This window comes from Ovis canadensis, chromosome 1 (genome assembly GCF_042477335.2).
Source record: "Ovis canadensis isolate MfBH-ARS-UI-01 breed Bighorn chromosome 1, ARS-UI_OviCan_v2, whole genome shotgun sequence".
Lineage (NCBI taxonomy): Eukaryota > Metazoa > Chordata > Mammalia > Artiodactyla > Bovidae > Ovis > Ovis canadensis.
In genome coordinates, this window is record NC_091245.1 from 37,455,801 (window position 1) to 37,477,005 (window position 21,205).

Sequence of the window (21,205 nt, forward strand, 5' to 3'; positions counted from 1 at the left end):
TAGCAGCTTTTAATCTATATACACAGTTTCTATTCTAGATACTGGGAACATAGAATAAAATAAGACTCACTTTTTCCTTGGAGCTTACATGCTGATAGAGGATGATATAAAACAAACAAGATAAACATGTAATATACATCATATACAAAGGTGGTGATGGGTGCTGAAGACATTAAATAATTAAAGGGGCTGGGGAAACTGGAAAGTGGTTGGGATGACTTGTAACTTTTCATATGTGGCCAGGGAAAGTCTCAGTTAAATGATGACTGATAATCATTGATATTACGGTACTGTTCAGATTTCCCTGGTGGTACAGAAGATGGGAATCCACCTACCAGTGCAGAGGACACGGGCTCAATCCCTGGTCTGGGAAGATCCCACATGCCAAGGAGCCACAAAGACCGTGTGCCACAAGTTACTGAAGCCATAAGTAAATGGAGAGCTAGAGCTTCTATTTCCTGAAATGAAGAAGGCAAGTAAGTTTGTTTGGAAAAGCACATGACCTCAATTTTGGACAATAATAACTTTGGGATGCTCATTAGACTCCCAAGTGGAGATGCTAAGTAGATGGGTCAGTGATAGAAACATAAATTTGGCCTCTACTGGTATATAGATAGCATTTAAAATCATGAGATTCAATGATAGCACCAAGGGGCAAAGAGTGGAGAGAAAGGCATAGAGGTCTAGAGGACGGAGAGCAATGAGGATTGAGCTTCTTTATGCTGAAAGATCAGAGGAAAAACAGCAAAGTAGGCTGAGAAGGAGCTGGTAACAGATAAGGCAAACAACAAGAAAGGTTGTTGAAGAAAGATTTTCAGAGTGTTAAATCATGCAGATAAATCAAATGAGAAGAAGTCTGAGGACCGAGCATTGGGTTTAGAAAACGGAGGTCATTTGTAATCTTGATAAAATGGATTCCCTGGAGTGATGTGGCAACAGCCTGATTGGACTACGCTCAAGAGATAATGGGAGAAAAGAAATGGAGACAACTCATTGAAGGAGTTTTGAAAAGGAAATTTTAAAAAATGAAGCTTTACTGGGCAAGAAAAGGAGTCAAGAGAACATTGGAAAAGAGATGGGAGGACTAATAGCAATTGTGTAAGCAAATGGACAAGATCTATTAGAGAGGAAAAGATTGATAATGCTCGAGAGAGGGAGGGGATTGCAAAAGCAGTGTTCTCATACAGACAGGAGATGAGATCTAGTACACAAAGAGAGAGGCTGGTTTTTGCTAGGAGCTCATCTGAGAGAGATATGCACAGATGCAGAGAGGTGGTTGGATATGGGGATGGGAGTATGTGGATGTTACCATTTGAGTGCCTGTGTTTCCTTAGTGACATTGGAAGCAAGTTCACAGACTCAGAGTAAGTGTGGCAATTTAAGAAGGTTGGTGGTTTGCCATAGAAGTCTGATGAGGAAAGAAAGGGGCAAAACAACTGAGAATTTATTTAAACCTTTTTTTCCTCTTCTTTTTTAGAAATTTATTTTTGGTTGCATCAGGTCTTAGTTGCAGCATGCGGGGTCTTCACTGCGGCGTGCAGAGTGCACAGGATCCGTAGTTGCAGCACGAAGGCTTAGTCGTGTCATGGCATGTGGGATCTTAGCTTCCCGACCAGGGATTGAACCCGTGTCTCCTGTATTGGAAGACAGATTCTTAACCACTGGTTCATCAAGGAAGTCCCGACAACTGAGGATTTATGTAGGGCTGCAATGATGTCATAATTAATGATAAGACTTAAGCTGGCCAATGAGGAAATGAGCAGTGTTAGTAACTAGAAAATGCATTAGGGTCAATGAGTTGTAAAAGCAATAGTAGTTGTACCATTACCAGGGCAGGTGCTTAACATTCACTAATGCTAATTTACAACAACCCTGCAAGGTAGGTAGTATAATTCCACAAGCATAGATTGTTAATAGACATCTCACATATTGTGACCATAAGCGAAGTCATAGAGATATTTGAAACTCAATCAGTTGTCATTTCAGTATCCAATACACAATGCATATATGCAGTATCAATAACCAAGGACATGTAACTCTAGAATCCTGGAAGAAGTGGAGAGGCTCTTACAGATTTAAGGTTTTGTGGAGGAAATGCAAAACCCAACCGAGAGACTGACTCAGGCTTCCTAGTTATAGGCTTCCTAGAGCACACATAGAAATAGGTATGAATTAACTCTGAGGACAAGAGCAACATAAATAGCCTCGTTTTAAAACTGATCTGCAACTACAAATAACCTTCAGCACATCCAAGCAGAATCAACAGGAGTCTAGTCAGCATCCTCGCTAAGTCTGGAATCTTCAGTGACAGACAGACTCAGAAGGGCACCCATATAGTACAAGGGGAGATACACTGGTTTTCTAAGTGAGATGTGAGAGGAGTCAGTGCAGGTAGCTGAAGACAGTTCTCTTGGTTGAAAGTAACCTCAATGACTTTCAGCGATATTTGTCTGAACAGATAAAGACTTGTTAAATATTAATCTTTCAGGCTGAGGGAATCTATGCAAGTGTTACATATTTCTAATGTTTACAATGAATTTGGCCAAACAGAGTGACAGTCTTGTAACTCCAACTTAAATTATGTAATCAAATACCTGATTAAACTTGTGATTTTCATTTGAAGTCTCACTAAGTTTATGTACTGTATTAGAATATCTAAGGGAGCTACCGTTTCCCATATTTCTAAGTTTAATTTATTAGACTTAGGGTTTTTTTTTTAATTAAGGAAACTCTGTTGTCAGACCATTGAAATCATTAAGAAAGGAATCAAATACATTAAATACACTTTGAAATATGTAAAGGTGTTTAATTAACCAGGTGTGTAAATGAAAGCAAACGTTAGTCATCAGTTCAGTTCAGTTCAGTTGCTCAGTCGTGTCCGACTCTTTGCGACCCCATGAATCGCAGCACGCCAGGCCTCCCTGTCCATCACCAACTCCCAGAGTTCACTCAGACTCGCGTCCATCGAGTCATTTCTCAAGTAATTGTTAAAATTCACTAGCCTTATAAATGAATAAGATTTGAAGCCAAACTTAAAATGTTAAGGAAGAGCTCGTTTCAATTTGTAACTTTAATTTAAAAATTAGTTAAAAGAAACAAAAAAGCCTATGATTAATCTTTAATTAATCCCTGATTAATCTAAAGCTGACCTTAATGATACAAAAAAAAAAACCCACCTGCAGAGATGGGGAAACTGAGGCAGGCAGTTAGTAAGTGATAGGGCTGGGATCCAAAGCCTGGAGCTTCAAAAACCCATGTTTTTCTCATCACTCTTCATTGCCTTCCCCTGACAAATAATTAGACAACAGTAACATACAATTAACATAAAAACTTGAAGAGTTCATTCTTTCTCTCATGTCCTGCGATGCCTCAGGGTTATAATTATATCATTATCTCACAGTGCAGAGTGAGGCAGAGTAGGTTTTTAAGGATTGGGCTGAATTAGTATGACTTTAATTATAACATACCCTGGAAATGGCGTTTCTTACTAAATCCCTAACACTGGCATGTGTATATATACTTTGCCGGTTTTTCATAAAAGTAGAGTATAAATAGAATAAGTCCAATAACCTATGGCTGATCATTTAAACTATAAGTATGTTTGCTTTATGGATAAACTGGAGTTTCCTATCCTTGAGGTTTTTCCTGAGATTGGTTCTGTGCAGCCCTGGGAAGAGGAATTGGATGGAGGGATGTTCCCTTTAAGTATTCTAATGAAAGACAAAATCCAAACCTCCAAATAGATAAGATACAATAATTCTCATTAGCAGCCAACACTATTGACACTCATTCAGCGCATTCAGACTATGATCAGGGACTGCACTCTAAAGAGCCTTCTGATTTCTTGCAGAACTGTGTGAGATTCTCTATCAGACAGCTTCTTCAGCTGCTTAGAATTTTAGCAGCTATCTGGGAACTGACTGTAAAAGATAAAACTTACACTAGAAGCAACATTTGCTAGGAGAAATCAAAACTAACCTGTATGTTTATCACAGCTGGTTCTAAACAGTAGAATCTGATGAAACCTGATGAAGGACAGCGAACTTTGAAGGACTCCAGGAATCAGGTACCCACAGGACTGAAATGAAGACCCTTTGCTAACCAAAGAACATTTATACTGACAAATCCTGGATAGACTAGCCAATTTACTCTACTCTATCCAGAGTACTAGTTTCTGTCCTTGGTTAGCCTAACCACTATGAACCACTCCTTCTCATTTAGCTCTTAAAACCCCTCACGGGAGAGAATGGGATGAATTGAGAGGGTAGTATTGAAACATATAATTATCATGTGTAAACCAGATAGCTAGTGGGAAATTGCTGTTTAACACAGGGAGCTCTGCTAGGTGATGTGATGACCTAGAGGGGTGGGGAGGGGCAGGGGAGAGATGCTCGAGAGGGAGGAGATATATGTATACTTGTGACTGATTCACGTTGTTGTACGACAGAAACCAACACAGTATTGTAAAGCAATTATGTTGTTGTTCAGTCGCTAAGTCATGTCCTACTCTTTGCAACCCCATTGACTGAAGTACACCAGGCTTCCCTGTCCCTTATTATCTCTCAGAGTTGGCCCAAGTTGATGTGCATTGAGCTGATGATGCTATCCAACCATTTCATCCTCCGATGCCCTCTTCTCCCTTTACCTTCAATATTTTCCAGCATCAGGATCTTTTCCAATAAGTCGGCTGTTAATATCAGGTGGCCAAAGTATTGGAGCTTCAGCTTCAGCATCAGTCCTTTCAATGAGTATTCAGGGTTGATTTCCTTTGGGATTGACTGGTTGGATCTCCTATACTCCAATTAAAAATAAACTTAAAAAAAGAACAAAAAACCCTGAGTTGGCCCCCTTAAGAAACTTCTCAGTGAATTTCTTCAAGGATCTATGTCCCCTCGACTATTAATTCAATGAACTTGCCTGTAAAAGTAAAGGCAAAAACTCTGGGAGGATCTGGTTTTATATGCTCACAAGACCTTAGAGAAGCACGTGATTCTCCAATTGGTCGCCTTGTACTGTTGCTGTGAAGTGAAAGTCGCTCAGTTGTGTCCGACTCTTGTGACCCCATGGATTATACAGTCTATGGAATTCTCCAGGCCAGAATACTGCAGTGGGTAGCTTTGCCTTCTCCAAACTGTTGCTGAACTAACCCTAAAACCACTCACCGCTTTATACCTCTTGCTAAGTGAACCTTAAATATGTTATTTTATGCTGAGGATCAACAAACTGCAGCCCATGGGCAATAAGTAAAGCTTTATTGGGACACAGCTGTGCTCCCGTGTTCACATTTGTCTGTGACCACTTTTGTGCTATACCTGCAGAGCTGAAAGATTGCCACAGAGACAACTGCCCCTCTAAGCCTATTTACTAGCTGGCCCTTAACAGAAAGTTTGCTCACCTCAGTTTTAAGTACTGTTAGGTGAATTGTCTGTCACATCACATTGAAATGTGGAATTGATACAGTTCTATTTTGGCTAGTTTTTCCTTTTCCTGTACCTTCCCAGGAAACGCCCAGTCTGATTCTTCCTGCACGCACTGCCTGGTGGACCATGGATGGAATCCAATATCTACTCAATCTATAATCTCATACAACTGACCTTACCACTGTGCAGTCACCCCAGCTCTTTTTTTATTTTTTATTTTTTTAATTTTAGTTTTTTATTTTTTAAATTTTAAAATCTTTCATTCTTACCTGCATTCCCAAACATGAACCCCCCTCCCACCTCCCTCCCCATAACATCTTTCTGGGTCATCCCCATGCACCAGCCCCAAGCATGCTGCATCCTGCGTCAGACATAGACTGGCGATTCAATTCACATGATAGTATACATGTTAGAATGTGATTCTCCCAAATCATCCCACCCTCTCCCTCTCCCTCTGAATCCAAAAGTCCGTTATACACATCTGTGTCTCTTTCCCTGTCTTGCATACAGGGTCATCATTGCCATCTTCCTAAATTCCATATATATGTGTTAGTATACTGTATTGGTGTTTTTCTTTCTGGCTTACTTCACTCTGTATAATTGGCTCCAGTTTCATCCATCTCATCAGAACTGATTCAAATGAATTCTTTTTAACTGCTGAGTAATACTCCATTGTGTATATGTACCACAGCTTTCTTATCCATTCATCTGCTGATGGACATCTAGGTTGTTTCCATGTCCTGGCTATTATAAACAGTGCTGCGATGAACATTGGGGTACATGTGTCTCTTTCAATTCTGGTTTCCTCGGTGTGTATGCCCAGCAGTGGGATTGCTGGGTCATAAGGTAGTTCTATTTGCAATTTTTTAAGGAATCTCCACACTGTTCTCCATAGTGGCTGTACTAGTTTGCATTCCCACCAACAGTGTAGGAGGGTTCCCTTTTCTCCACACCCTCTCCAGCATTTATTGCTTGCAGATTTTTGGATCGCAGCCATTCTGACTGGTGTGAAGTGGTACCTCATTGTGGTTTTGATTTGCATTTCTCTAATAATGAGTGATGTTGAGCATCTTTTCATGTGTTTGTTGGCCATCCATATGTCTTCTTTGGAGAAATGTCTATTTAGTTCTTTGGCCCATTTTTTGATTGGGTCGTTTATTTTTCTGGAATTGAGCTGCAGAAGTTGCTTGTATATTTTTGAGATCCAGCTCTTTTTTTTAAGTCCATGCTCGAGCCCTGCCCTGTCTCAATAGGACTAGCTCAGGTAATCTGGAGCATTCTTCTAGCATTACCCTTCCCCCTGGCTAGCTTCCATTCATCTTTTCTAGCTTAGCTCAAAGCCCATTCCCTCAAGAAAAGAAAAGATTCTCTGACTCACCAAATAGACCTGTCCTATTTTATGGTCTCATAGGGTGCTAAATTTCTCTATCAGAACACTTATCAAAAAATGCAATAGGACCTTCATTGTGCAATTAGTTTTCATTCTCTCCACTCCTCCCCCTCCTTTTTTTTTTTAACATGAAAAAGGGTTTTATTTGAAGGGGAGCAGGACTTTAGTTGGTGGCTCAGAGATTAAAGTGTCTGCCCGCAATACGGGAAACCCGGGTTTGATCCCTGGGTTGGGAAGATCCCCTGGAGAAGGAAATGGCAACCCACTCCAGTACTCTTGCCTGGAAAATTTCATGGACAGAGGAGCCTTGTAGGCTACAGTCCATGAGGTCGCAAAGAGTCGGACATGACTGAGCGACTTCACCAACTCACTTCACTCACTCAGGTCTCTAGTTGGGCTTCCCAGGTGGCACTAGTGATAAAGAATCTGCCTGCCAGTGCAGGAGATGTAAGAGACTTGGGTTCCATCCCTGGGTGGGGAAGATCCCCTGGAGGAGGGCATAGCAACCCATTCCAGTATTCTTGCCTAGAGAATCCCCATGGACAGAGGAGCCTAACGGCTACAGTCCATAAGTTTGCAGAGTTGGACACGACTGAAGCGACTGAGCACACACACAGGACTCTAGTCAAATAAGTCGTCCACTGACTGCTCAGACTCTGCCTTCTTCTCTGCTCTGCCCTGGGGTCGAACCTGCAGCAGGAGCTGCAGATCCCGGGCAGTGAAGACAGCCACAGCCCTGCCAGTGGGCACGTTGGCCAGCTTGCTGACACCCTGGGAAGTGATGTCCTCAGTGTTTTTTTTTTCCGTTCAGCTCACTGATGATCTTGTTGAGCCATCAATGCCCATGCTATCAAGGATCTTTTGATGTCCTTCCTTAGTGGTGGGAGAGGAACTGCCGGCAAGGACAGCCAGCAGGTTGGAGGCGACATGGTGCATTGTGGCGCCAGCAGAGAAGCCCCTCATATGTGACCTCTCCCTTCCCTTTCAGAATAAAAGCTCAATAAGAACAGGGACCATCTGCGTTGTTTTTCTTTTTCCTTAGTACCTAGAATTTTACCTTATATGTAAAACACATGAAATAGATACTAATAGTTGAATGAGGAATACACTAACGGAACAAATAGTACCAATTTTATATTGAAGCCTGTGAAGTCCTATGTCCTTTACTGGACCATGTCTATTTTCCAGAAGGATAGAAATGACCCCAGTGTGTTAGGCTGGTGTGCGTTATGTGAATCTGAGAGTATCTTGATAAGTGTGCCAAGATCTGGCACCATGCCATCCACATCCAGCCGGCGTGCTCTTTATTTTTCTGCTGTGACACGTCAATGGCCCCATCCATCCACCCAGGCTCTCTTACACTTGTAAATGTCAACCTCCGCTCACCACGGAGGCAGCTGTTCACCCCACCAGCTAGGTGCCCTCAACAGGCTACTCCACCTTCCCTTTCTTCTCTGTAAAATGAGGACACAGTGTGTAGATTAGAGACGTCCCTTCCCATTGTGAAGAGGATGTGTAAACTGCTGCCTAAACCCAGACGTCATCGCAGAAATAGGGAGGAAAAAGGGAAATACCTTGAGAAGGAAAAAGTGGTCCCACATTTCGACTAGCAGAATCAACAGAATATTTACCTGGAAGAGTTTCAAACCTAGAGACTATATTACATTCCTTTTATCTTTTTCTGCTAATCTTATCTCTGCTTTCTGTGTAAGAGCCTAGGGAAGAGCAGCTTAGGACCACTAAGTGGTTGTTCCTACCCATTCAGTAACCTGAGCATTGGGACCTGTAGACCAGTAGACCAGTCCACAGTGGTGGCTGAGGACTCCCGTCTTCTACAGGACCCGCTGGGCAGGCACAGAGGCGCTTGTGCCTTCAGACCCATCTGTGACCTCAGGTGGAGTAGTCATGAACTTGGGAGCTGGACCCCGTGCACCCTGCTGTTCTTCCTTGTGGCCTTCTCAGCATGTACTGCTCGTTCTTTTCTGACTCTCCAGCCCCACCTATAGAAGCAGAGGTGAGGTGTGACCTCCCATAGGTGTGCACCCAGGATGGTGGTGCCACGTGCACGCAGAACTTTCTGGGCCAGCATCCATCTCCTCAGACACACTGAGTGAGCTTCCTTCTTGCTGCAAGGATGTCAGTGACCACAGGGCACAGACGAGAATCTGTGTACAGGGCGCAGTGGTCCGTGGGTTAACGCACAACACCTTCATGGGAGGCTGGTTGTCAGCTCTGGGATCAGTGACCACCAGAAGACATGGCCCCAGAAGGCTGCCTGGGTCTGATTAGGGAAGGCTTTGGGAGTGAAGCGGGCGGCAGGAGGGGTGGCTGCAGTGATTGCAGCACACTTCAGCACAGCCCCCTGGCCTGTGTTCCTGAAGGGTGTGACACTGATCAGCTGGTTTTTAAATGGTAACAATGGCACAAGCCATCTGCAGAAGCTTCTCCCGGGCCCCCTTCAGATCTAGAATGTAGACGTCATCTCTTTTCCTTTAGCAGATGCACTGTTCCATTTGGAAGTCACGGTTGGTGCCACCTAAGTGGGTTCCTGCTGCTTAGAATTTGAGGACATCCTCCCACTTCATCTGTAGGACATCAAGAGCTCTGGACATTGTGAACATTTCCCTTTAAGTTATACCAAGGACCCAGGGCAATTCTGTATGGACTGCTCTCTGGATATGTGAGCAAAGACTGGATTAGCTTTCATTGCTTGTGTGCTAAGTTGCTTCAGTCTTGCCCAACTCTTTGCAACCCCATGGACTGTAGCCTGCTAGGCTCCTCTGTCCATGGGATTCTCCAGGCAAGAAAACTGGAATGGGTTGCCATGCCCTCCTTCAGGGAATCTTCCCGACCTAGAACCTGTGTCTCTTATGTCTCCTGCATTGGCAGACAGGTTCTTTACCACTAGGGTCACCTGGGAAGCCCTATCTTTCGTTAGCAAGTCTGAAGTTTTTTTCATCCTTCAATAGGAATGGGCTCTTGAGAGCAACATGGATCTAGGGGGAAAAAAAAAGTCACTTTCAGTTATAACATCGTTTCATTTAGCCTAAGGCAAAGTTTCTGTCTCACTCCCAATTTAAAATTTCTGCTCTTCCCAACATCCCTGGATTTGCAAACCTCAATACAGTTCTGAGTCACTGGCAGGAATCTTCAGTGGGGAGTGAGAAGTGTAATGTCTGGGTGTGTTCTCCTTGCTTCTACTAGATCTCCAGATTTGGGGTAAAGAGAAGGGAAGAGGAAGAGAGAAATATCCTCCCTTAGTGCTGCGGCTGCTGTTTTACATCTCCCAGGCTCCTCCTGCTTGTCTCTGGAGGCTTCCACACCCTGGTCTTTGACGGGTTGTGTGGATTACGAGGAGGCACCCAGTTAACTACATACTGTGCAGCCCCTGATATTTGTGTGACACGCAACACAGCTGATGCCCTGCCTTCCCCCACTCTCAGCTTTTGCAGTCACTCTACCGCCATTTTCTGCTGGGGTGACCTTCAAGGATCTTTAGGTCCAGTTACCTTCAAAATGTCTTTTTGGCCTGTGGAAAACTGAGGTCTCCCCTCCATCCTAAATAGCATCATTGGTCACTGGCATCATTGGCGTCATTGGTCCTCTGCTGCTTTTTCTCCTTACCCTGCTGTGGCCTGCTGCTCCTCTGACTCCCCTCTTCAGGGTGCCCAGACAGGGCTCGCTGGGTTCACACGTGCCCCCCACCACCTCTAGGGAAGGGATCATGTGTCAACCTCCTAGGAGCTTTCTTACTCTTTTCTGCTTGGGAGGCAGCACATTGGTGGGTCTGAGAGTGTCTGTAACTCAGCATCCTGAGAAAGGGAGAAGCCAGGCTCCCCTTCTTGCAGGCAGCCTCAATTTCCTGGAGTGGTTCTCCACTTGACCTGAGAAGTAAGCAACTCATGGGGAATGGAAGAGATGACACAACAGTTTCTATTCAGCCAACAAATCATTAGTAAGAAATTCATACTTAAGCAAATTGAATTTGAGTTTCTTATCGTTTCTTATGTAGGTAGTGGAGGGCTTCTTTTGTAGTTCAGACGGTAAAGAAATCTGCCCGAAATGTAGGAAACCCAGGTTTGATCTCTGGGTCGGGAAGAACCCCTGAAGAAGGAAATGGCAACCCACTCTAATATTCTTGCCTGGAAAATTCCATGTATAGAGGAGCCTGGCAGGCTATGATCCATGGGGTTGCAAAGAGCTAGACACAACTAAGCACCTAACACTTTCAAGTGTGTATGTGTGAGTGTCTGTGTGTGTGTGTGTATATGGGGGGGGGGGGGGTGTTGCGAGGCTATCTGGTCAACTTTTTAATAACATCTGCATATGTCCCTAGTATCTCCTCTTTACAATAGGAAGGTGCTTTCAGTTTTGTAGCTGTAGCCCAAAGCCCACAACAAGAGAAGCCCCATTTACCATCTTGTTAAATAAATTTAAATATATATATATAATATTGGGATGACCAAAAAGAATGTTCTAGTTTTTCTGTAAGATGTTATGGAAAAACCCAAATGACCTTTTTAGCTAACTCAATACAGTACGTAATTTGGATCATATATTTTATAACTTGCTTTTTCTTACTAAAAGATGTATTTCAAAATTTTCCCTGTTACTAAATGTCCCCTGAAGTATTATTTTTAATACCTATGAGAGAGAGACAAAGAATCTCTCACTGCATCAGTAATATTTGGCTAGGTCTGAAAGACTGAGTCATAGTTTTCTAGGGAGAGAAAAAGAGAAACCTCATATTGAAAGATATAGAAGCAAGAAACAACATCAAGTATTCTGGGAACTGGGAGGAGGAGGAAAAGTATTGATTGACACAATCTTATGAAATTGGAGGGTTAGTACTTATTATTGCTATGATTGCTATTACTATTACTACTGTGAGTAATTTTATTTTCAAAAGAGGAAACTGAGGCTTAGAGTAAGAGATCTGTCAGTGGTAAAGCCAGAATCAAGTCAGGACTTCCAGAACCTTGGAAGAAAGTGAATGTAAGAAAGAAAGTTGGAAAGCAAGGAACTTGGAGTCATGCAAGGAGAAGGTGTGCCCTGGAAGTGAGAGGATGAAAAGGGAGAAGAAAACCTCCCTGGGTTTCCAATTCAATCCCTTTTGTTCTCAGAGAGGCCTGGGAAGATGACCACCAGCTTCCCTCACTGGATGAGTGAAGCGTAGTAAATATGTGCTTTTCCTTTTTGTACGAATGTGAAGTTGTTTCCAAAATTAGCCCTGTCCAACTGTTAAAATCCCCAAGTTCCCAAACTCTCTCAACAGGAAGCAAGCAGTGGACATCCAGATGTCTCTCCTCCCAGTGTTTGTCTGTGTAATGTTTACATTTATCTTTCTCTTGTCAAATCATGACTTTATGAAATGCGTTATTGTGAGGATTGGTCATACGCACAAAAGTCCTAGGAAGGGGAAGTGAGGGCAGCATGGCCACAGAGTGACGCGTAGCTCTTTAGCCAAGGGTCCAGCTCAGAAAGCCGTTTCAGAATGCTCAGACGAAGGAATTCACCAAGCATGGGACCCAGCTGAGACTGTTCTTTTTCTTAATGAAGAAAAGTAGCACAGGGAACAATCCTGAAGAACTGCCCTTTGTGTGAAGGAAGGAAAAGAATCTGCCTGCCAATAAAGCAATCTACTGAAGGCTGTGAATACCAAAAAGCCATCTTTCTACAGGAGAAGTGGTGAATGGAAGGTGGGGTGGTGAGTAGTCAGTGGCTATCACCTTGGGTGTCACTAGTTACCTCTTAGCCTGCGCCAGGACTGGGCTATGAAAGGCCAGTGCTTCGCATTCACTGCCTTTGCTAAGCCTCAGAATAATCCTAGGAAGGAAGTTTTCCCCGATCCCCATTCCCCCATCCCCCAGTGCTCTGTTTATAGATAAGGAAACTGAAACTCAAGAGGAGTTAAGATGTTACACATTTAGTAAGTGGCTGGCTGAGCTGGGAATCCAACCTAGGCCTCAGTTCAAAGAGACTATACATTTGACTTACCAATATATTGTGAATGCAATGCACATAATTCTATTAGTAAAAAAAAAAAAAGGGGGGGTTCACTGAATATACTGTGGTAATTATTTCATGATGTATGTAAGTCAAATGATCATGCTGTTCACCTTAAACTTATACTGTGCTGTGTGTGAATTCATACAGCTGAATGTGAATGTGAAATCTTAATAAAACTGGAAAAAAACGGGGAGGAGGGATCCATTTTGTTTGGATTCTCCGAGGAGATAGGGGATTTTGCCTCACACCAGAGGCAACACCAGAACTTTCTAACACCAGAACTGCCTGTTTTTCTCTCTTAAAACTAAAAACTGAAAGAACTCTGAGTTTTAATGAATTTTAATGAGTTTTATTTCTCTTCCATCCTCCATGGCAGTTATTTTGCCTAGGTAGTGGGGTCACTGATGCAGAGAAATATTGAAGGCAGGAGGAGATAGGAATGACAGAGGATGAGATGGTTGGATGGCATCACCATGTCAATGGACATGAGTTGGGCATGAGTTGGTGATGGACAGGGAAGCCTGGTATGCTGCAGTCCATGGGGTCACAAAGAGTCAGACACTACTGAGCGACTGAACTGAGTGGGATCAATTTTTTAAAAATTACTTTAATTATTCGGTTGCACCAGGTCTTAGTCGGCATGGAGAATCTTCTATATTCATTGCAGCATGCAAGATCTTTTAGTTGCAGTATGTGGAGTCTAGTACCCCAACCAGGGATTGAACCCAGGCCCCCTACGTTGGGTAGCTTGGAATATTAGCCACTGGACCACCAAGGAAGTCCCTGGGGCACATTTGATCATTTTTCTTGTCTTGCTTTTCAGCCGGTATTATTTCATTCCTTCTTTGAATCTCAGAGAAAGATATGAAAGGCAAACAGTGCATACTGACAGATCACAGTGATTAACAATGAAAAAAACAAACAAAATAAAACAAACAAACAACAAAACAGCTATAGGATTGGATCCAAAAAACTTTCTCCTTCCAGGTAACTGGTGACCAAAGAGATAACTTATCAGACTTTCAAATGATACCACATTTGATTATTTGATCTTCTTTTCTCCTCTGTAATTATTTGTTGTGGTTGTTCAGTTGCTCACTCATGTCCAACCCTTTGTGACCCCATGGACTGCAGCATACCTGGCTTCCCTGTCCTTCACTATCTCCCGGAGTTTGCCCAGACTCATGTCCACCGAGTTGATCATGCCATCCAACCATCTCATCCTCTGCTTCCCCCTGGCCCTCATGCCCTCAATGTTTCCCAGCATCAGGATCTTTTCCAGTGAGTCAGCTCTTCACATCAGGTGGTCAAAGCATTGGAGCTTCAGCTTCAGCATCAGCAGTCATAAGTATGATCTTAGACAAACCTTCTTGTTCTCTGTCCCACTATTAAAGAGAGGGAAGGAAGAAAAAACAAAGATAAGTAAGGCCAACTTTATTTGGATCTGCTATACCTCATTAGCAAATTTATGGTTTGGGTCTAGAGTAGTATGTAGTACAGATAAGGCATTTGCTCTTTTTTTTTTTTTTTTAACTGAATGTTTAATTGCTTTGCCCTCTTTGGCCTCATTAGAGAAAGGCCTATATCCTCCATAAATGTACTATATGTAAGAATGGGCATTGACAAAAGTGAAACATCTGCTCGCCAGATCTGCCCCCAAGTCTTCTTAAGCACCAGGGGAAGCATCTCAAGTCAGTCTTCAGTTTGACTTTGCAGGAATGCTGCAGAATCCTCTGCAGTGTCTTTGCCTCTCACCTTTCCTGGGATTTTATAGGCGACTTTGAAGTTCCTCTGAACAAATAGGGTCTCTGTGTTTCACTTATTGCTGAGCCAACCCTGGGGCCTTGGTTCCATCAGCTCCTTATTAAGTGTTTAGTAATTTCAGTTTCCACCTTTTGGTCTTGCTTGCTTTGCAAACATCTGGAGAGAATTAGCTCCCCGGCCTTTGTAACATACCCATTTTGTGGTCCTAGGGAGAGTTGTGGGCTAGGGGATGTTGTTGCCCTTAATGAGTTTTCTTTACAGTGTTTCACTGTAAAAGGTACCCTCATTAATATTAACAGACAAAGAGAAGGTGAGGCTGTTCCACCTCTCTTTAGCTCTTGCTTTCTTGACTCTGCCTGAGCCCTTCATGTTGAAAAGGAAAGAATAAGTATGAAAACAGGAATGAAATACAAGATAATAGAGTACACCATAAGAATAATAATAGCAACAATAATGTCCAGTCACTTGCAATAAGTAGAAGTCTATCCCTGCATGACTCAATATGATACTGCTGGCTACATGAGCCTTTCGAGCCCTTGAAATGTGGCTGGCATATATGTATTAAGATTTATTATAAGTATAAAACACACTCTAGATTTGGAAGACTTAGTATGAAAAAGGTAAACTATCCCAGTAATTTTATATAGGTTATATATTGAAATGATAACCATTCAGAGTTAAAATTAATTTTACTTGTTTATCAGACTTCCCTGGTGGTCCACTAGCAAAGAATCTGCATGCCAGTGCAGGAGACACAGGTTCAAATCTTGGTCTGGGAAGATCCCTCATGCAGCTAAGCCTGTGGGCCCAACTGCTGGAGCCTGTGCGCTCTAGAGCCCATGCTCTGAAATAAGAGAAGCCACCACAGTGAAAAATCTGTGCACTGCAACTAAAGAAAGCCTACACATGATGACAAATACTCAGCATGGCCAAAATGTAAAGTAAATAAAGAATTTTTTAAAAAAATTTGCCTGTTTCTTTTTAGCTATTTAATGTGGGGTCGCACAGAGTCAGACACGACTGAAGCGACTTAGCAGCAGCAGCAGCAATGTGGCTATTAGAAATTTTAAAATTATGTTAACAGTTCATTTTTATGGTTTCCTCGTGTTTCTATTGGATAGAAGTGCACTAACGGACAGAGCAAATGATTTCACAGGATGACTCAGACTTGCAAGAGTCCCATGACTAAGAAACCATGTGACATCAACATGGACAGGAGAAGTTTCAAGGGAAATGTTAAGAAAATGTCATTCTGAATCACAACAAACAGGAAAAGGTAGTTATCAGAAACTACCGACTGGTGAGTTTTTCTCAGTATGAAATTCTAGAATCAATTATTAAATATAGCACTTACAAGCAAACTAGAAAACAAACAGATGAATACAAGAAACTGGCTGGGTTCACTAAAAACAAGGCAGACCATATCAATGTCTTTACTGTTTTGGATGAAATTGTTACACTGACAAATCTAGGGAATTATATAAACATGCCTGATTTCAACAAACTATTGGACAAAACTTCTCATGATATCCTTGAAGACAAATTTCAGAAAGTTGTGTTGGATAATAGTAATGGGATAAATCACAATGGGCTGAATATTTGCATTAATCTTGAAAATTTAGCTATGGAAAGGTCTATAGCGGAGGTCACAAAACTTAAAAATTATTTGAATGAATATGATGGCTACCAAAATCAGTACTCAATAAAAATGCATCAGTAATGAGAATATTACATACAACTATCATTAATGTACAGTGCTAAGTTCATGAAATGAATTATGTAGATCCCTAGTGCCTCAGACGATAAAGAATCTGCCTGCAGTGCAGGAGATCCAGGTTTGATCCCTGGGTTGGGAAGATCCCCTGGAGAAGGAATGGCAACCCACTGCAGGATTCTTGCCTAGACAATTCCATGGACAGAGGAGCCTGGCAGGCTACATATAGTCCATGAGGTCACAAAGAGTGGGACATGTAGCCTGACTTGAAAATAATGCCCATGAAAAACAATTCTTCTTTTTTTAAACTAAATCTGAAATATGCTTGTGGGAAAACATCATATAAAGCAGTAGTCTCACTTGTTTGTACTTAACTGGCCAAATCTAGAGTATTTTGTTCAGTTCTTGGAGAACTACAATGGTGCTGCTGCTGTTCAGTTGCTCAGTCTTGTCCGAGTCTCTGTGGCCCCATGGACTGTATGTAGCCCACTAGTCTCCTCTACCTATGGAATTTTCCAGGCAAGAATACTGGAGTGGGTTGACATTTCCTACTCCAGGGGATCTTCTTGACCCAGGGACAGAACCATGTCTCTTTCGTCTCCTGCCCTGGCAGTCAGGTTCTTTACCAAGAAAGGGGTCTTAATGATGAGCAAACAAAGGCCACACGGGCTGACAAAAGAAGTCCAGACAGCTATGGCGTGATAGCTGTGCTCAGCTCTACTGCCTGGAGAGTACAGACATTATACTTTGCTACAAAATACAGGCAAATCCAAGAACAACGAGTGCAAGTTGCAGGGAAGACCAGACCATCATGAAGAAGAAGTTTTGGAGCTATCCACGAGAGAGACTGCCATTCCTGCGGCATCCATCAAGACTGTTTAAAGAAGATTCTTCTACACTGGAGGCAGATTGAAGTAAGTGAGATCTTTAAATTTCCAGTTTTAGAATTGGAAAGCCTATTAGTATGAGGAGTCTTCAAACACTCTACAGGTTTCTGCTTTCATAAAATTAAGCTAAGCATCATCTGGGAGTTTCTTTAAAATGATGAAGCAAGAGGAATTACACTATCAGGAAGCCTGGTACATGCTGGCTCTGTATGTGTGTTTGGGTGTGGGGGTGAAATGAATCCCTTCTTTGTAGGGTTTGGTAGTTTCTGTGGTATAAATGCCCCTACTACAGCAGATTTTAAGTCACTCATCATTTAATGACTGGATCACAAATTTCCTAAAATTTTAACAGGGCTTTCACAGCCAGTCATTGGATAAGCTGGCCGGCTCCAGTTCTCTCCTATAAGCCCATCACCTAGCAGTCAGAACGTGGTGTCAATAAGCAATCAATCAATCAATCAATCAAATATTTGGGTTTAAGTATTTGATTTTTCATGTTTGCTATGGGTCACACACTATGAAAGATGTTAATATGTAACATGTTTTTTTTTTTCCCTCAAAGAATTTACAGCCAAACAGGGAGGGGAATGGTTTTCAGGGGACAAAGATTAACACAGGAAAAATAGAGAGTATTTTAGGACATGGCACAGTGCTGGCCATATACGTTTATGCTGGGGAAGCAGTGGCGGCACAAGAGCTAACGTTTATTGAGTGTTGAAATGCTCCATGTGCAGTATGAGCCACTTATAACTCAAGATGCGTAATCTTAACCCTATAAGGTAGACATAGTTAATACTGAAGGACTTCCCTTGTGGCTCAGATGGTAAGGCGTCTGTCTGCAATGCAGGAGACCTGCGTTTGATTCCTGGGTTGTGAAGATCCCCTGGAGAAGGGAATGGCAGCCCACTCCAGTATTCTTGCCTGGAAAATCCCATGGACCGCAGAGCCTGGTAGGCTACGGTCCATGAGGTCGCAAAGAATCGGATACGACTGAGCGACTTCACTTCACCTTAAGGTAGACATTGTGCCATTGTATGGATGAGGAACCAGAGCTCAGAAATATCAAGACGTGAACTTGAAGTCACATCACTAGTAGGAACACAAGACCCTCTAAATCTACACATCCCATTCATGCCACCATTTCTTCCTTTGCATCATCAGGGAAGGAGGAGGAAGACTGGGATGGTATGGCTGTTGGACCCTGGCTGACCCAGCAAGCAAGGCAAGGCAGATGGCAAGGAGGTCAAACTCCCAAATCCACACTGAATGCTGCTCCAGCAAACTGACTGCGATGCGAGTTTTGAGTTTTTGTTAAAAATTCCAGCTGTGTGAGTTAGGGAAGTAAATAACTTTCTGAGCCTCAGTTTCTTCGTCTATAAAATGAAAAGAAATATTCTCTAACTGACACTTTGTTGAGATCAAATGTGTTAATTTTCCAAAACACCTAGCACAGCACCCAGCACAGAGGGCGCATTCCATAAATATTAAAATCCTTTCCGTCCACACAGGTGCACGGGTCTCTCCCTAATTGGACTGTCACGTGTCTTTACGCCTTCAGCAAGTAGCACAGGGCCTCCTAGAGTCCAAGTAAGCCTTGTTTATTTACAGCAGTGATTCATTCCTCTGGACCCAGAAATAATTTCTACCTTAAGTAAAACAAATATATATACACATGTAAAGATCCGTTCCAGTGTTGAGAAGTCAGTGTATGCTTTTTCTCAGGCCTGGTCATTCCACACAGATGAGGACATCCTGATGGTCCACTCTAATCAGCCTGAAAGCTGCATATATCTGCTTATTAACTTCAGCAAGCCATCATGTTTCTGCCATGATCTTTCCATTCTGAGAAGTTGTTTGTTTCATTACAGTAAGTAACAAGTGATGATGCTAGGGTTGCCACTAAGGGCCCAAGGAAGAGTGTCATACTGTCAACTAAAGTTCAAATATGACAGCTCAAGGCCAGTTCAGTCAAGGAAACCAGTGGTGAAGGTCATGGGACCGCTGGAGAGGCGCTCAGATTTTTTAGAAGAAGTGCATGTCCATCACTACATCCTGAGAGGGTTGATCAGTAATTGCATGAATGGGAACCGGAAGCCTGAGGCTTGTCATGGCTCCAGGGGATTTGAAGAGAACAGAACAGTGACTGGCAACAGACAAAGCTCCATAAGATCAAGGAAAGGCACCCAGCTGTGCTAATTCACCCTTTCTGTTAACTCATCTCCCCCTCCCCAGATCTGCCAGAATTGCCTGTAGGCAGATGCTTCCTACCGGTGTGCACAGGTACCAACTATGAAATCCACCTATGTATTTTCTGTGGAATCTGGCTCTGATTTTAGCTGACAGCATGTGCTGTTGACTGGTTTTTATTAAAGTCCATAAATAAGAGAGTAATTCATACCCAATATGTTACAGACATTGTTTACATAGTGAAACTCTGAAAACTGTTTTGTTGTTTTCTGCTTTTTTCTACTTTTCAATTTTTCTTTAATGAGTATGGAGTTCTTTCATATTTAAAAGATAAACACTTTTTTTTAAAAAGAGTAAGAGTTTCATGTCAGAGACAGAAGTGTAGGGAAAGAAACTCTCATTGCTAAAGGCTTTGAGAATGATATTCTTACACCCCTGATGATCAGAAATTTGTCTACTGGGGTATTTTCCTCTACTTTCTGTAAATCTGAGTGACCTTTGTTCTGAGATCGCCAGTTCAAAGATTGAGAAATATGCATTATAATAGAGAGATGAGTAGTTGGTCAAATTCCCTAGCACCTACTGCCATTTGAGTTCTAGGTGAAGTGCTTGGAAAATGATGGCTTTTCAAAAACTGGACTTTCTCAGCCCAGAAAGACAGGATACATGACACATGGTGGTTCAGTGGTTTACTGAGCATCAGCTGTGTGCACTGAAGATGCAGAGATCATTTGCGTCTTCACTCTAACGAGGAAGGTAGATATGAAAGGAATATTGCAATATGAGAAGGTGACTTATGTACAGAGGTTGTGGTGAGTGGTCAGGGTGGGTCTCACAGAGCTGAGGACATTTCAAAAGGCTTTCCTTTAGAGTAGGAATTTGCTAAGCAGACCAGATGTCGTTGGGTGGTAAAGAAGTGGGTAAAGATACAGGAAATCTGGCAGAGGGAAAAAAAAATCAGGACCTCAGCACTGATTCAAATAAAGTTCTCAAAGACACAATAGCTCTTGACCCAAATAAGGACCGAGGCTAGTGGGCCACTCTGAGCCCTTATTCCATCTAACACCTATCAGTCCCGCCATATACTCAGTAAAAGGACAGCGATGATTCAAGAAAACCGCATGACATCATCATCCAAAAGCACCTGATGATCAGAGAGATGTCTTACTGTGATGCTTCCTGTGCTTTCTGTGAAACTGTGAGAGCAAAATTTAAACTCTGAGGCTGCCCATTCAAGAATGAGAAACTGTGTATTAGGATTAGCATAATAAATACTTCTGTTTTGTAGAACCTACTGGAGATCCCCAAATGGCTTTTCATGAAAGAATTTACAATCTGGACACTGTCTTACTACCTACCTAGACAGGCAGGAAGGGAAGGGAGTGTTGCCACTGAAGTTGCTTGCTATGTCAGTGGGGGCTTTCCAGCCCAAGAAAAAAAATAATTGCAAGACAATTGTAATCTTTACTGAGCTCTGTTGAAACATATGAAAGAGATTCCCAAATGTACAGCAAAACATCTCAAAATGGCCTTTCCCATCTCTCTCTAGTCGTATATATCACACGTTTATGGCTCCCTCCTCCTAATTCTTTTCCTCCTTCTCCCAGCTTCCCTCCAAACTCTCTTAAACCCAGCGACAAGAGCACTTGTCTTCTCTCCCCCAGCTCCCTTCCTGCCTTTCTGAATTTATTCCTCTGGAGGCTGGTAGCTCTTTCTCCCTTTTCTAAAGTAAATCAATTTCACCTTTTCAGCCCACTACTCCAATCAACACCACAGTATTTTTATATTTGTGGCAGAAGTTTAATAGGCAGAATGGGGGGATGATTTGCAGAGG

General features: G+C 42.5%; 1 protein-coding gene, 1 long non-coding RNA gene and 1 pseudogene across 2 annotated transcripts; 1 reads left to right on the top strand and 2 right to left on the bottom strand.

Moving 5' to 3' along the window:
- Window positions 1-7,431: 7,431 nt before the first annotated feature.
- Window positions 7,432-7,746, bottom strand: LOC138433807 (large ribosomal subunit protein P2-like). The gene is made up of 2 exons (XM_069577103.1): window positions 7,627-7,746; window positions 7,432-7,581 (listed from the first exon to the last, which is right to left on the bottom strand). The coding sequence occupies exons 1-2, from the start codon at window positions 7,744-7,746 to the stop codon at window positions 7,432-7,434; spliced, it is 270 nt and encodes an 89-aa protein (XP_069433204.1).
- Window positions 7,747-8,713: 967 nt separating this feature from the next.
- LOC138433856 (small ribosomal subunit protein uS2-like) lies at window positions 8,714-9,422 on the bottom strand (annotated as a pseudogene).
- A 7,638-nt stretch (window positions 9,423-17,060) lies between these two features.
- LOC138442251 (uncharacterized) lies at window positions 17,061-18,589 on the top strand. Its single transcript, XR_011257599.1, has 2 exons — window positions 17,061-17,211; window positions 18,346-18,589. It is a non-coding gene; the product is annotated as an uncharacterized lncRNA (long non-coding RNA).
- Window positions 18,590-21,205: the final 2,616 nt, after the last annotated feature.